At 39.8% G+C, this 12,878-nt stretch overlaps 1 protein-coding gene across 1 annotated transcript in view; it reads right to left on the bottom strand.

The window, feature by feature from the left end:
• The window catches only part of LOC145899821 (uncharacterized), a 55,235-nt gene that overhangs the window by 19,042 nt on the left and 23,315 nt on the right, over positions 1-12,878 (bottom strand). Inside the window, exons 66-106 of the mRNA XM_082988739.1 lie at positions 12,584-12,709; positions 12,206-12,457; positions 11,913-12,035; positions 11,641-11,766; positions 11,335-11,454; positions 10,940-11,065; positions 10,703-10,828; positions 10,322-10,450; positions 10,031-10,156; positions 9,837-9,962; positions 9,617-9,745; positions 9,278-9,403; positions 8,891-9,016; positions 8,597-8,722; positions 8,383-8,508; positions 7,728-7,973; positions 7,462-7,587; positions 7,115-7,243; positions 6,927-6,959; positions 6,500-6,625; positions 5,797-5,922; positions 5,372-5,497; positions 5,100-5,222; positions 4,915-5,037; positions 4,655-4,780; positions 4,348-4,473; positions 4,136-4,264; positions 3,763-3,885; positions 3,463-3,588; positions 3,265-3,384; positions 3,040-3,165; positions 2,593-2,715; positions 2,324-2,455; positions 2,108-2,230; positions 1,729-1,851; positions 1,551-1,676; positions 1,222-1,347; positions 976-1,104; positions 601-723; positions 265-390; positions 86-208 (exon numbers count right to left, since the gene is read on the bottom strand). Coding sequence (XP_082844865.1) covers positions 86-208; positions 265-390; positions 601-723; positions 976-1,104; positions 1,222-1,347; positions 1,551-1,676; positions 1,729-1,851; positions 2,108-2,230; positions 2,324-2,455; positions 2,593-2,715; positions 3,040-3,165; positions 3,265-3,384; positions 3,463-3,588; positions 3,763-3,885; positions 4,136-4,264; positions 4,348-4,473; positions 4,655-4,780; positions 4,915-5,037; positions 5,100-5,222; positions 5,372-5,497; positions 5,797-5,922; positions 6,500-6,625; positions 6,927-6,959; positions 7,115-7,243; positions 7,462-7,587; positions 7,728-7,973; positions 8,383-8,508; positions 8,597-8,722; positions 8,891-9,016; positions 9,278-9,403; positions 9,617-9,745; positions 9,837-9,962; positions 10,031-10,156; positions 10,322-10,450; positions 10,703-10,828; positions 10,940-11,065; positions 11,335-11,454; positions 11,641-11,766; positions 11,913-12,035; positions 12,206-12,457; positions 12,584-12,709 — 5,301 coding nt within the window. The remainder of the gene's footprint in view (positions 1-85; positions 209-264; positions 391-600; positions 724-975; positions 1,105-1,221; positions 1,348-1,550; positions 1,677-1,728; positions 1,852-2,107; positions 2,231-2,323; positions 2,456-2,592; positions 2,716-3,039; positions 3,166-3,264; positions 3,385-3,462; positions 3,589-3,762; positions 3,886-4,135; positions 4,265-4,347; positions 4,474-4,654; positions 4,781-4,914; positions 5,038-5,099; positions 5,223-5,371; positions 5,498-5,796; positions 5,923-6,499; positions 6,626-6,926; positions 6,960-7,114; positions 7,244-7,461; positions 7,588-7,727; positions 7,974-8,382; positions 8,509-8,596; positions 8,723-8,890; positions 9,017-9,277; positions 9,404-9,616; positions 9,746-9,836; positions 9,963-10,030; positions 10,157-10,321; positions 10,451-10,702; positions 10,829-10,939; positions 11,066-11,334; positions 11,455-11,640; positions 11,767-11,912; positions 12,036-12,205; positions 12,458-12,583; positions 12,710-12,878) is intronic.

The following is a 12,878-nucleotide window of genomic DNA, read 5'->3' as shown; positions in this document are numbered from 1 at the left end:
AGAAATCAATCTCTTGTAAACATTTTATGACTCTCCAGTTTCACTGCATTTGAAACACCGTCCATTTCTAGCACAGAAATCTTACCCTGGCATGACGTCACTCCGTCGCCCCGGTAACCTTCGTTACATTTGCATTTGTAACTACCAATCACGTCTTGACACGTGGCAGAACTGTGGCAAGCCCCACCCAACAAACACTCGTCAACGTCTACACATAGAAATATTAATATTTTGTTACGTCACAGTATTTCGTGGGAAACCAACTTGAACAATTCGTGATTCCGTCGCCCGTGTAGCCTTCTGCGCATGCGCACTTGAAACTTCCGGGGGAGTTCGTGCATTCGGCATTGTCATGACAACCCGAAGATGCGGCGGAACATTCGTCGATGTCTGTTGCCATGGAAATGACAAATAAATATAAATAAATGACGCTTTTTTCCTTTCAACTAAATTTTATGTAACTTTTTTACAAATACTCGAATGTTGTTATATTAAAACTGAGCGAGATACATCAACCAGTAATTGATAAACCAGAATATCAGGGATTCTAGTTTTTCATCAGGAAGGCAGAATAGCTATAGTGACGTCATAATCCCGAACCTGTGCATTGTGTGAAAGGAGTTCCCGTATATCCAACCTCACACTCACAAGTAAAACTTCCAACAGTGTTGAAACAATTCGTATTCACCCCGCATCTATCACCACCAGAACATTCGTCAATATCTGAGGTAGGAAAACGTATTTTAAACATAAAAAGTTTTGAATGAACTTAACAAGCTCCTCTCTAACTTTCGGTCTACAACTGTGTTTTTGTAAATGTTCTGTTTCATAATCAATCACTGAAGCAAAGAAATTCCATTGAAGGAAAAAAGTCGCCTCTTAAAGTTGTTCAAAGCACTTATTTTGTTCAATTTATTAACATTATTATCTGCACGTTTGTTGCAGTGTTTGACGAAGTAGAATATTCAGCAATACCTTGACATGAGTATGAACCGATCCCAGTCCCCATGAAACCTTCCTTGCACTTGCAGTTGTAACTTCCAGGTGTGTTGCTGCACAAAGCTTCACCATCACATGGAAACTCAACCAAACACTCGTCAACATCTGAAATAAAAACGTGGAATTATGACGGAGATATGGATTGGGAACTGGAAAAGGTTAAAGTTTGCTACAATAAAGTGTAAAATTTAATTACTAAATAATATCAAGGGGTTTCCCCACCTGTGCATGACGCAATTCCGTCTCCAGAGAAACCGTCGCCACATTTACACGAGTAAGAACCGATTGTGTTGTCACAAAGAGAGTTGGGGGCGCAGGGATTGGGAGAAACCGCACATTCGTCGATGTCTGGAATAAAAATAAACCATACATCAGGTAATTGCAGGTTATTTCAGTCAGATTCTTTGCCGTTCGTTGATGCAAATTGTTAACCCTACCTTAAAAAACAAAAGAAAAATATAAAAATGAATTGTTTTTTGCCATGATTTATGTAAACTTGACTACAAGGGCATTCGAAATACAATTTTCAAACCATTATTTTGTCATCCAACCTTTGCAAATTCCATAACCAGTATCCGTGAATCCCCTTGTACACGAACATTGGTAACTTCCTTTCGTGTTCGAACACACAGAGTTATTCTGGCATTTCACGTCAGGTTTCAAACACTCGTTGACGTCTACATGGAAAACACTGTAAGTAAGTCGGTTTCACACAAGGGGAAGTCCCACCTTCGCATAGTTGTCCGAACGCAGTGAAACCATCCGAACAATCACATGAATAACTTCCAGGGATGTTTCGACATCTGGAGTTGGGGGGGCATCTGCTCCCCTCCAACAAACACTCGTTAATATCTGGGAAGAAATTCGTTGATAACTGCGTAAGTTGTTGAAGTATTCAAGGTTTGATGCCGACTGGCAAGTTGCACCATTAATATAACATGGCTAATATTTCCATTCTCCAGACAAAGCGATTGTCCGCAATACTCAGGGTCGTGAGTTCAAATCTCACCGACAGCTCATGACAAAAAATTTCAATGCAAAAGAATTAGAATTGAGTGGTCGGAAGTTCGTATACAACTCGATGTCAGAACTTCCACAATGAACTCACCGACACAAACTCCGTCAATATCTTGGAATCCGTCGTTACATTTACACACGTGACTCCCAGGTGTGTTGACACATTGTGAGTTTGGACGGCAGGAAGTTGTTGGGTTCAAACATTCGTTGATTTCTGCACGGAAATAAAAGCATGGCGGTCTGCATGTGTCACAAAATGATGACGTAATGAAGTCCCAAAAGTCTTTTATTTCATGTTGAAACCTACCTAGACAAAGATTCGATATCGAATCCTCTTCATAACCAGGTTTGCACAAACATTCGAATCCACCGAACAGATTCGAACAATGGGTGGTTATGACGTCACAATCCGATGTTCCCAAACCACATTCGTCCTCGTCTGAAATATTTTGAATTACGGGAAGATTTCAAACTTTAAAACGTCATCAACAGATTTGCAATAGTTCAACTCATGCAAAAGTATATTGCAACATAATACGACAAACACTAGGAGCGCTATAGTGGATGGGTCGTTACCTTGGCAACCCCGGTAGGCGTCCCCCTCAAATCCATCGAGACACAGACACGCGAAACTTCCCAAGTTGTTCGAACACTCAGAGTTTTCCCCACAAGCGTTTGGATCCTGGCATTCGTCAACATCTGATGATAGAAATATGACAACTATGTGTTTGTACAGAGATTAGATGGGATTTATCCAGGACTCCAGGGCAAGAGATATTCCTGAACCTTTACGCCTTGAGAAATAGGACTGCAGATCTCATGGAGATATATGGGACTGTGCAAGCTTTAGTTGAAGAAAAAATTAATTCGCGTCGTTGAACAAAGTTGTTCTGTGTGGAAACTGAGAAAATCGTTTGTGAAGAAATTAGTCAGTGAGCTTCGATAACTGTTTCTACGTTTTGTGTGACCACAGGGAGAGTTTGGGTTCCGGGAAAGATTCAAGTTTGAAACAACCGCCCGTACCTGAACATTGACCAAGTTGATCGTCTTCATATCCTGTGTTGCATCCGCAAATATAACTTCCCAATGTGTTGACGCATGTCGCGTCGCTGTCGCATGTCGCACTGCCTGTGTCGCATTCGTTGATATCTACAGAGGAAAGCACGTGGTGTGAAGTTTATGCGGAAAATTTCGGTTTATGTTAAAGATTATTTCCAAACTTGCAACGAATTTTATTTAAGTTTTTACCTTCGCAAACACCAGTAATATTTTTCTTGAATCCATCGGAACAAACACATTTAAAACTTCCCGGGAAATTCTGACAAACTTCATCCGACGAACAAGTCGAGTTCAAACACTCGTCAATATCTGAACACAGGGTGGGAAATAGTTTCATAAACTACGAAACTTTTTCCTGAAATCATTTAAAAGAAATTTTATTTTCACCATCGCAAGCAACTTTTCCATCGCCGGTGAATCCCCTGTTGCACGAACACTCGTAGCTTCCGTTGAGATTGGAGCAGAGCGCCATCACGTGGCAGAAGTCAGTATTTGTCGCACATTCGTCGACGTCTGAAAAAAAATATAAAGTTATATTCCAAGTAATATTAACGAGAATTGCGACTACCTTCCTCTATTGCTACAGAAAGTTACTCTAATTTCGTTTTTTGCAAACATGAGACACTGAATTTGGTGTTGAAACATTTCAGATCCCGCAAAAGTGTCGATTCCACAGCATAAACCCACCTTTGCATGAGCCATCAACTTTTTCATATCCACTCCCACAATCGCATCTGAATCCGCCGACCTCGTTATAACATGTTGATGGTGGGAAGCAAGACGAAATTCCGAGAGTGCATTCGTCAATATCTGGTAATTACCCCAAGTTAATACTGGTAACAAAGTGTACGATGACGTCACATGACAGACAGGACCGCCCCCCACAGCCACCGGTAATGATACCACATGTATTGGACCAAGCGTTCATAGCATTTATAAACAAACTTTCTTATTTTCTCATTAAAATGAGGTTCAGCACCAAGGTGTTGTGCATGCTCTCATGGAATAACCCCCAACCCCCCAACCCCCCCAACCCAACAACCCCCCCAACCCAACCAACCTTCGCATGATTTTGTCCCAATTCCTTGGTAGCCTTCTGCGCATGCGCACACATAACTTCCATCAGTGTTGTTGCATTGTGAGTTGATGACGCAATCGGTTTCATTCGGGTTCAGACACTCGTTGATATCTAAAACAGAGAAATATCAGAGGGGGTTATTGTTGAAATGTTTTCTCGCCCAATGTCCAGAGAAAACCTCAACAACTCCTCACCTCCGCATATAAACCTTCCGTCTCCAGTGAATCCAGGATCACACTTGCATGAGTAGGAACCGGTTGTGTCAACGCAAGCAGCGTTCGGGTTACAAACAGCATCTCCTGTGCTGCATTCGTCCACGTCTTAAAGTGATTAAACGACAGTTAAAGATAGTTCAATCTGTTTCTGCTAACTTCACAACGCTTCATACGTAATAAATAAAACGAATACAAATTAAAAGTTTGTCAATCAGCGAATTTCAGTCGATTTATGAAGTCATCTGGTACTTTGGAACTATTTGATACACGCGAATATTCCACATACTTTCGCATCTTCCACCCTCCGTCTGTTTGTATCCAGTTTTACAAAAACATTTAAAACCTCCGTCATTATTTTGACACAATCCACCTATGCCACAAGGTGACGCTGTTACGAGGCATTCATCCAAGTCTGGGAAAACAAAACAATTTAAGAATTCTTTTTAGTTTTGATTCAATGGAAATTAAAAGAATAAAAAAAGTTGCATTTAGATGTTCACGACAGGGAGTTTGACACAAGACAGGGGAATCCCCGAATAATCTTACCATTGCACACTCTTCCGTCTCCAGCAAACCCTGGCTTACAAGTACACGTAAATGTTGAAATCTTGTTTTCACAAACCGCGTTTACGTCACAATCGTCACTTCCGCTTTCGCATTCGTTGATGTCTGAACGATAAAAAATATAAGAATAAATTAAGTTTGTTTAAGATTTTGATGATTTTTTTTACCTATGCAACTTTCATTTCCCCTTCCGGTGAATCCCCCGTCGCAAACACATTCGTAACTTCCGGGAGAGTTTTTACACGTGGAGGAAGTGACGCAACCGTGGTCAGTTGAACATTCGTCCATGTCTGTCGATTTGTACGTAAATATAATAACCTCGTTATAACGGCAGTGACTGTTGTGCGTTTAAACATCGTCCAGTTTAGGAATTTTCCCCCACGATCTGATACTCATATTTTAGCAAGCGCAGATATTAAGTTATCCACTTGTTACTCACCAATACACTGGCCATCGTGTTTATTGTAACCAGTCTTACAAACACATTCATAACTTCCAGGGGTGTTTCTGCATGTTGACTGTACATCACAAAGCACCCTATCCTTCTCCATGCACTCGTTTATATCTGATAAACAAAAAACATACGGTTTGATGACGTTATCAGACGAAAATATAGTAAAAAAATTCGACATCTTCAGCCTCCAAACCGTCCATGTAATTGTACGGGCATTTTTTTATGCAGATATTTAGAGAGTGAAGGTTGCTGAACCCTAGGTTTCAAAACGTTATTTCTCGTTTCCATTCAGCTTCACATTTTATTTGTTTACGCAAGGAAACCAGGTAACTTCTATCTTGTGGCGACCTTCGGTCAAACATTCTATTGACAGATTTCATTTGAATCTCTCAAACTTTATAAAATCTCACCGTCACACTTGATATACCCGACCCCTGTATAACCCTGGTTGCATCCACACACATAACTTCCATCCGTGTTCTGACAAAAGGAATTTTCACCGCATTTCGCACTTCCGTCCAAACACTCGTCCACATCTGCAACAATTTACAACAGAACATGGTTAAAAAATAAATCGTTTTAAAAATCACTTGGAAACAGCAACTGTCAATTCTACAAAGACAACGCAGAAGGGTGCTTTCACATGACAAGACTGGATTGCACCACTGTAAAGGTCCTTATATGGCGATCTCAGCTTCATATTTTGATTAATATGTTTACTAGCGTAACTCCTGTAGCTCAGTTGGCAGGTTTGCCCAGGGTTGTGAGTTCAAACCCCACCGGGAACTTGATTTTATGGATCATGTTTTATCAAGGGAAGCTACCACATTCGCACACCGTTGATAATCTGTGTGCTGTTTATATTTGCCACGCAATATTTCAGAGTGACACCGACGACTGCAAGTCAACAACACCATGCGTTACAAGACCCCCTAACGTGGTGATTTCCCCACACCATGCGTTACAACACCCCCTAACGTGATGATTTCCCCACACCATGCGTTACAACACCCCCTAACGTGGTGATTTCCCCACACCATGCGTTACAACACCCCCTAACGTGGTGACTTCCCCACACCATGCGTTACAACACCCCCTAACGTGGTGAATTACCCAAGCACTGAACGTCTCCATTCCCTGTGTACCCCACTTTACACAAACACTCATATCCTCCCAATATATCGACGCACTGAGCGTGTTGATGGCATGAAAATATGCCGAGCGAACATTCGTCGATGTCTGAAAACATCCTTGTGTTTATCTTACTTTAAAAAGCGAACTTTTTTTTTTTTCTTTCTCTAAGAATCAATAAATTGTTACTGAATACTGCCCTTCTGGCAATTTAAGAATCAATAAATTGTTACTGAATACTGCCCTTCTGGCAATTTAAGAATCAAGTTCAAGGGTAATTCTACCTAAAAATTTGTCAAAATTAATCAAGTTCGTATGCGTGCTTGGAATGTCACAGGTTGAAGTTATGTGGATATTTTCAAATATATATTACATGGTAGGCGTGGAATTATGATATTAATTAACCAACCTGGCATCATCCGTGGCTCCACGGTCATCATCACTAAAACATACAAAAATATATAATGGTGAATTGGCGACGTGAAGGTCGGATTAAATTAGGTTTGTTAATTTCAAAACTAGTCAAAGCAGATTTTCTATTATAACTCAATCAAACATTTCTAATGCAAGATTGAATATTTATCGAGGGAAAATCACCTGAACAGGTTTTAGTTGGATCTCCAGTGTATCCGTCTTCGCACTTACACTGGAAACCCCCCAACAGGTTGGAACACGTGGAATATTGAACACAGTTGTTCGAATCTCTGCTTAAACACTCGTCAATATCTGAAGAACAAACAAACAATTTGAGATGCAAACCATCTTTAAACGTGGACCTACATTTCCTATTTAAGCTGCGTGATACAAGTTTTGTAAGGTTTTAAAAAATTTGCGAAAAGACCAAGGCGGTTTGCAAACGTATGCAAGCATGTTAGAAGCTGGGTGACCACTGTGGGCTTTGCTATTTTGCCAATCGCCTTCTTGTGGGACGTTTAAAGTTTTACCTTCGCAACTAGACCTCCCGTCGCCATGGTAACCACTGTTACACGAGCATTCGTGTGAACCAATCGTATTCTGACACGTGGCGTGTGTGACGCAATCGCTCAGACCTTCGTTACATTCGTCGATATCTGGAAAAATATGCTAAGGTTGGAAAATTCTAAAAATCCCACGGATCGTGTAAACCTCGACACAAGTTGTTAATGTTCCAACTGTTGCAAGTTTTTATTCATATTTAAATAAAAATCACAAACAAACACTACATCGGAACCTTTGCACTCAAATCCGTCTCCAGAAAATCCCACCCGACATTCGCATTTAAACGAACCAATCAGATTCTTGCAATCAGCTTCAACGTGGCAAGTTGCCAGGGATTCCGAACACTCGTCCACGTCGTCACATGACGTAGTGGGTGATCCCCTGAACCCGGCTTTGCACCCAGTGCAGGAGTAGGAACCGATGGTGTCCCTGCATTCTACGTTGCTGATACAAACCCCCAACTCACATTCGTTCAAATCTGTTGAGTAGAAGGGTGGAATTTACAGTGCAAGGGTATTGGGGTGTGGCGTTTAAACTGGTCTAACATCCATTAAATAAGACTGAACTACCAAAACCTTGTCTGCGGGAACATTTAAAAAATATATTCTGGTCAACAATTACTTTTATCCAATGTGAATAATCAATAAAAACTGGATCAATTTAAATACCAAAGGCCCCTGGCAGGTTGTCGATCGCTCACCGTATCGATATAATCACATATTATATTCCACAAAGCGATCTGTGGACAACTCAGATGGATTTTTATTGAGAAAAAATCATCACTTTCTCCAACTTAAGTTTTGGAATTTAATAAAAATTACTTTTAACCATTGATTTTTTCGCAAGTCTCCATGATACATGGACAGAAATTGTATCTGAAATCTTACTTGAACAAAACGCTTTTCCATCCCCTGTGTATCCAGGTTTGCATTTACATTCATAACCACCTTCTGTGTTTACACAGAGTGAATTCATCACACAACCGTCAATTCCCAACCCGCATTCGTCGATATCTGTGGAACGTCGGCATAAAATTTTAATAATAAAAGTTTTTCGAGGAAAACGTAGAAAGAATAACATTTCAATGTTACAAATCCTTACCCTGGCAAGTATCGTAACTATCCAACTCAAATCCATCGTTACACAAACAATCGTACCCCCCATCAACATTGCTACATACAGACAATGCAGGGCATACGTATGAACCGGATGAACATTCGTCAACATCTGGAAAGTAAACATTTTAAACTTTGTTTCCTAAAATAAAATTATTTCAATAAAATAATTTCAATAAAATTCTTTTCGTTTTCCGACCAAGCAACCGAGACAAACAATGGCACGAACCGAAAAGTTACTTGAAAGTAAACCATGTGTTTCAAGGACACATGAACTGACCTTGACAATCCCCAGACACACTGATGACGTAACCTTCACCACAAGAACATGAAAATCTTCCCGGGAAATTATTGCAGGTTTCCGTATCTTTACACCGGGAAGGCATCTCTGTACATTCGTCAATGTCTGAAGAAAGAAAAATTGTGTTTCTCGAAAAAGTCTGTTAGTTTTGCGACACTGAAAATTCAGCCATCTCAACACCCATCTTAATCATTCCATTGTTATTCGCGACCTATATTAAATTACTCTATGTTTTTAATGCATGTTTATTCACATTTCAATTTGTTTTAACTTTTTTTGTGCATTTTGTCTTGTGATATTGAGACCTCACGTCTCAAACAACATTTGACGACAAAGTCAAATTGTCAGAATAATATTCACACGTACCCATGCACTGCCCTTCATCATTCTGTCTGAACCCTTCATCACAAACGCACTCATATCCACCCATAGTGTTGTTGCACCTTCTGTTACCCGAACAATCAGATGTGTTACCAGCACATTCGTCGATATCTGAGTGAAGAGATATTGTTACAAATTGACTCTTATTTCGTTGGTTGCTAATAAAAGATATTATTTTTATTTTAATATTTTGTTCTAGTTAGCCAGCAAACTAGTGACTTATAACTGATTTTTGAAGAAAGTTTAGCGAATGATGAGATCACATTATTGGTTAAGTTGTTACCCGTGGTATGACAAACACTAAGTTTAGGGATGGGAACAAACCTATGCAAGCTTCAGATAAACTTTCCATCTTAAAACCTTCCCCGCAATCACAAGCAAAACTCCCCCGGGTGTTTCTGCAACCTTTCTCCATTCCACAAGTTGAAAATCCCTCGGAGCATTCGTCGATATCTAAAACGTCACAGTTAATATCAAATTGTGACGTCAAACAAGCCTGGAAGTTGACGGTCGACACTTTACACTTTCAAACAAATGTTTAAACCTGTGCAAGCTTGTTCGGGGTCACCAGTGTAGCCAACCATGCAGGAACAAGTACGCCCTCCAGCGGTGTTCGTGCATGTTGCGTAACTTCCACATGCGTCACTTCCGGTTTCGCATTCGTTTATGTCTGTTGCGTCACAAAGATAGAAATAAATATGGAATATGTATTTGCTACAGTTGTTTTGCAGAATGTACCTGTGCATTGGTTCCAGGGGTAACCTGTGTAACCAATCGGACAACGACACGTAAAACTTCCTGGTTGGTTCACACATTCTGCTGAGTCAGCACAATCATCCTGACTCAACTGGCATTCGTCAATATCTGTAAATATATTAAACGGAGGTTTTTGGTTAAAGTTTTCTTCTGTGTTGGGGAGAAAAAAATCTCGAAACCTTCGAAGGAAGCAAAAATTTGGAAATATGAACTTATATATTCAACGAATATTTCAACATTATTTCTTGTAACAAGTTTGCAACAAGATCTCACCAATGCACCCCAACCCCATCCCGTCTCCAGTAAAACCTTTCTTGCACTGACACTCGTACGACCCTCGTGTATTCAAACAAATCGAGTTTTTCAAACAAGCTTGTTGTTGTGTCATACATTCATCGATATCTGAAAGTTTGGAGCACGATAAAGTTAATTAGTGCTGACCAACCTGATTAGTTGTTTTGTAAGCTGCATTCAGATGGCCACTGTTTTGGTTATAATTCAGATTATTGGCTCCACGTTTATTTGTTGAATCAGAGTTATTTATTACTTAGTTTTAGGTTTTAAGAAAGTAACGCATTTAAAGATTGATTTCAAATATAAACAAGTTCGTAAAAAATTAAAAAAAATTTCTAAAGATGGTCCCTGCATCGTTACCTTGACACTTTCCACTGAAATCTTTCCTATACCCGACCAAACAATCACATTCGAACTTCCCCAATGTGTTTCGACATTGTGACGTCACAGAGCATGTGTGTGTGCCATCGCTGCACTCATCCAGGTCTGGCAATAATTCAAATACAGACTTGTTTCAAATTAATAATTCCTTTTGAAACTTCATTCTTTTAAACATTACTGTTACGATATTTATTTTCACCCTGGTTGGAAACTCACCGTTACAATAAGAGACGCCATCACCCGTGAAACCACCATCACACGAACAAGTAAAACTACCATCTGTGTTCTCACACCTAGATTTGTCAGCACAGGGTGAAACTACATCAGAACATTCGTCGATATCTGGTGGGAACAACCAATTAAAATCCGATACACTACCTGTGGCAACTACAGACGATTTACGCTTTATGGTAAATCTCAATTCCCGATGAAATATCGTCATGTTTTTCACACAACGACACAAATATGTTGTCTTGTTGTATTTTCACAGAATAAAAACTTTACAGGGAATCGTTGAAACAGGTTACAATGATTTGTCTGATTCCACTTTAGTATAAATATGTGTGTTGTGTGATTTTAATCAGTGCACGTGGGAATAACTCGGGTTTCACCTTCACATATTCCGTCATTGAGTTGATATCCCACAATGCATGAACATACGTAACTTCCTGGGTTATTTTTACATCTGCTGTTGTTTGAACACAGTTCGCTATTCTCACATTCGTTCAGATCTGAAATAAACAAGACACTCCACTTAGTGATGTTTAAATGCGACCCAGAGCAGTGGAATTGTTATTTACGTGAAACGACGTGGACAAAATACGTGCAGGGTTTATAATACACTGGGTAAATGCTACCGTGTCACTGATTATTTTTAATAACTCTTTTATGAGTAGATGTGAGCATGTGGTTCGAACCTTTGCAGAAGTTTGCTCCGTCTCCGGTAAATCCGATGAGACAAGTGCAGTTGTACGAACCCGGTGTATTCAAGCATGACGCCTCACTGTGGCAATTGTCCAAGTTCTCCAAGCATTCGTCGATATCTTCAAATACAGTGAAATAAAATTGCTGCTTCATAAACAACTTCTTGTGATGGAGGACAAACATTTATTGGGGATCTAGTTTCAATTGTTAAACATCTCCACTGCATAATAACACACACGAAAGAAGATCGACATTCTGTTGTTACCTGAACAAATCCTTCCACTCCCACTGTAGCCGTCATGACACAAACATTTGTAACTGCCAACAACATTCGTACATTCTGCGTTCACTGAACAATTGTGAGTTCCACCCGAACACTCGTCAATGTCTGGAGAGAATTATAGAATTAACAACTTGTACTTCCATCACAGGTGGCTCAATTTGTTTCAACTTCTGATGCAATAACTCTCACTGGTTTGTTAAACTCAAGTTAATTTCATTTATTTATTTTCTATATTTTACGGAACAAACGCACGAGAAGCAAATCACTGTGCTTACCTTCACACTGGTCCATGGAATTACGTTCAAATCCAATCAAACAAACGCATTCATAACCTCCGTACGAGTCAACACACTTGGAGTTTGGTTCACAAACGGTGGAGTCCATCAGACATTCGTCCACATTCTTACACTCTCCTCTACCATCGGGTTTGAACCCGTGTGAACAAATACAGCGGAAAGAACCAGGAAGGTTTTCGCAAACTTTATTACCCGAACAGTTGTGAAGATTATCGACGCATTCGTCAATATCTGAAGACGAAAGTTGATTAACGAGAAGTTTAAAGAAGATACCAACAAATGTGGGTGATCTAAAAATTAGCAGATTTGGATGGAAATTATTTATTTTACAAAAGCTTTATTTCTTCAAAAACTTACCGTTGCATTTTCCTTCATTGTCCAACCGGAAGCCATTGTCACATGAACATACGTAACTTCCGTTTGTGTTACTGCACCGGAAGTTATCACCGCAAATGGTCGAATAAGATTTGCACTCGTTCACGTCTATGACGAAACAATGAGGTTTCAACCACGAATATTAGGTTGGCGAGGAATCCACGAGTTTAAGATATTTTGATTCTTTATTGCATTAAGTTGTGTAATTAGATTTGTTCCTAATATTGATTGAATAGATGAGGATATTTCGCCAACATATTGCTCAACATTTACTCAG

Source organism: Ascidia mentula, chromosome 4, assembly GCF_947561715.1.
Source record: "Ascidia mentula chromosome 4, kaAscMent1.1, whole genome shotgun sequence".
NCBI lineage: Eukaryota > Metazoa > Chordata > Ascidiacea > Phlebobranchia > Ascidiidae > Ascidia > Ascidia mentula.
The sequence above is the reverse complement of the archived record's forward strand: the minus strand, read 5'-3'. Positions and strand labels throughout refer to the sequence as shown.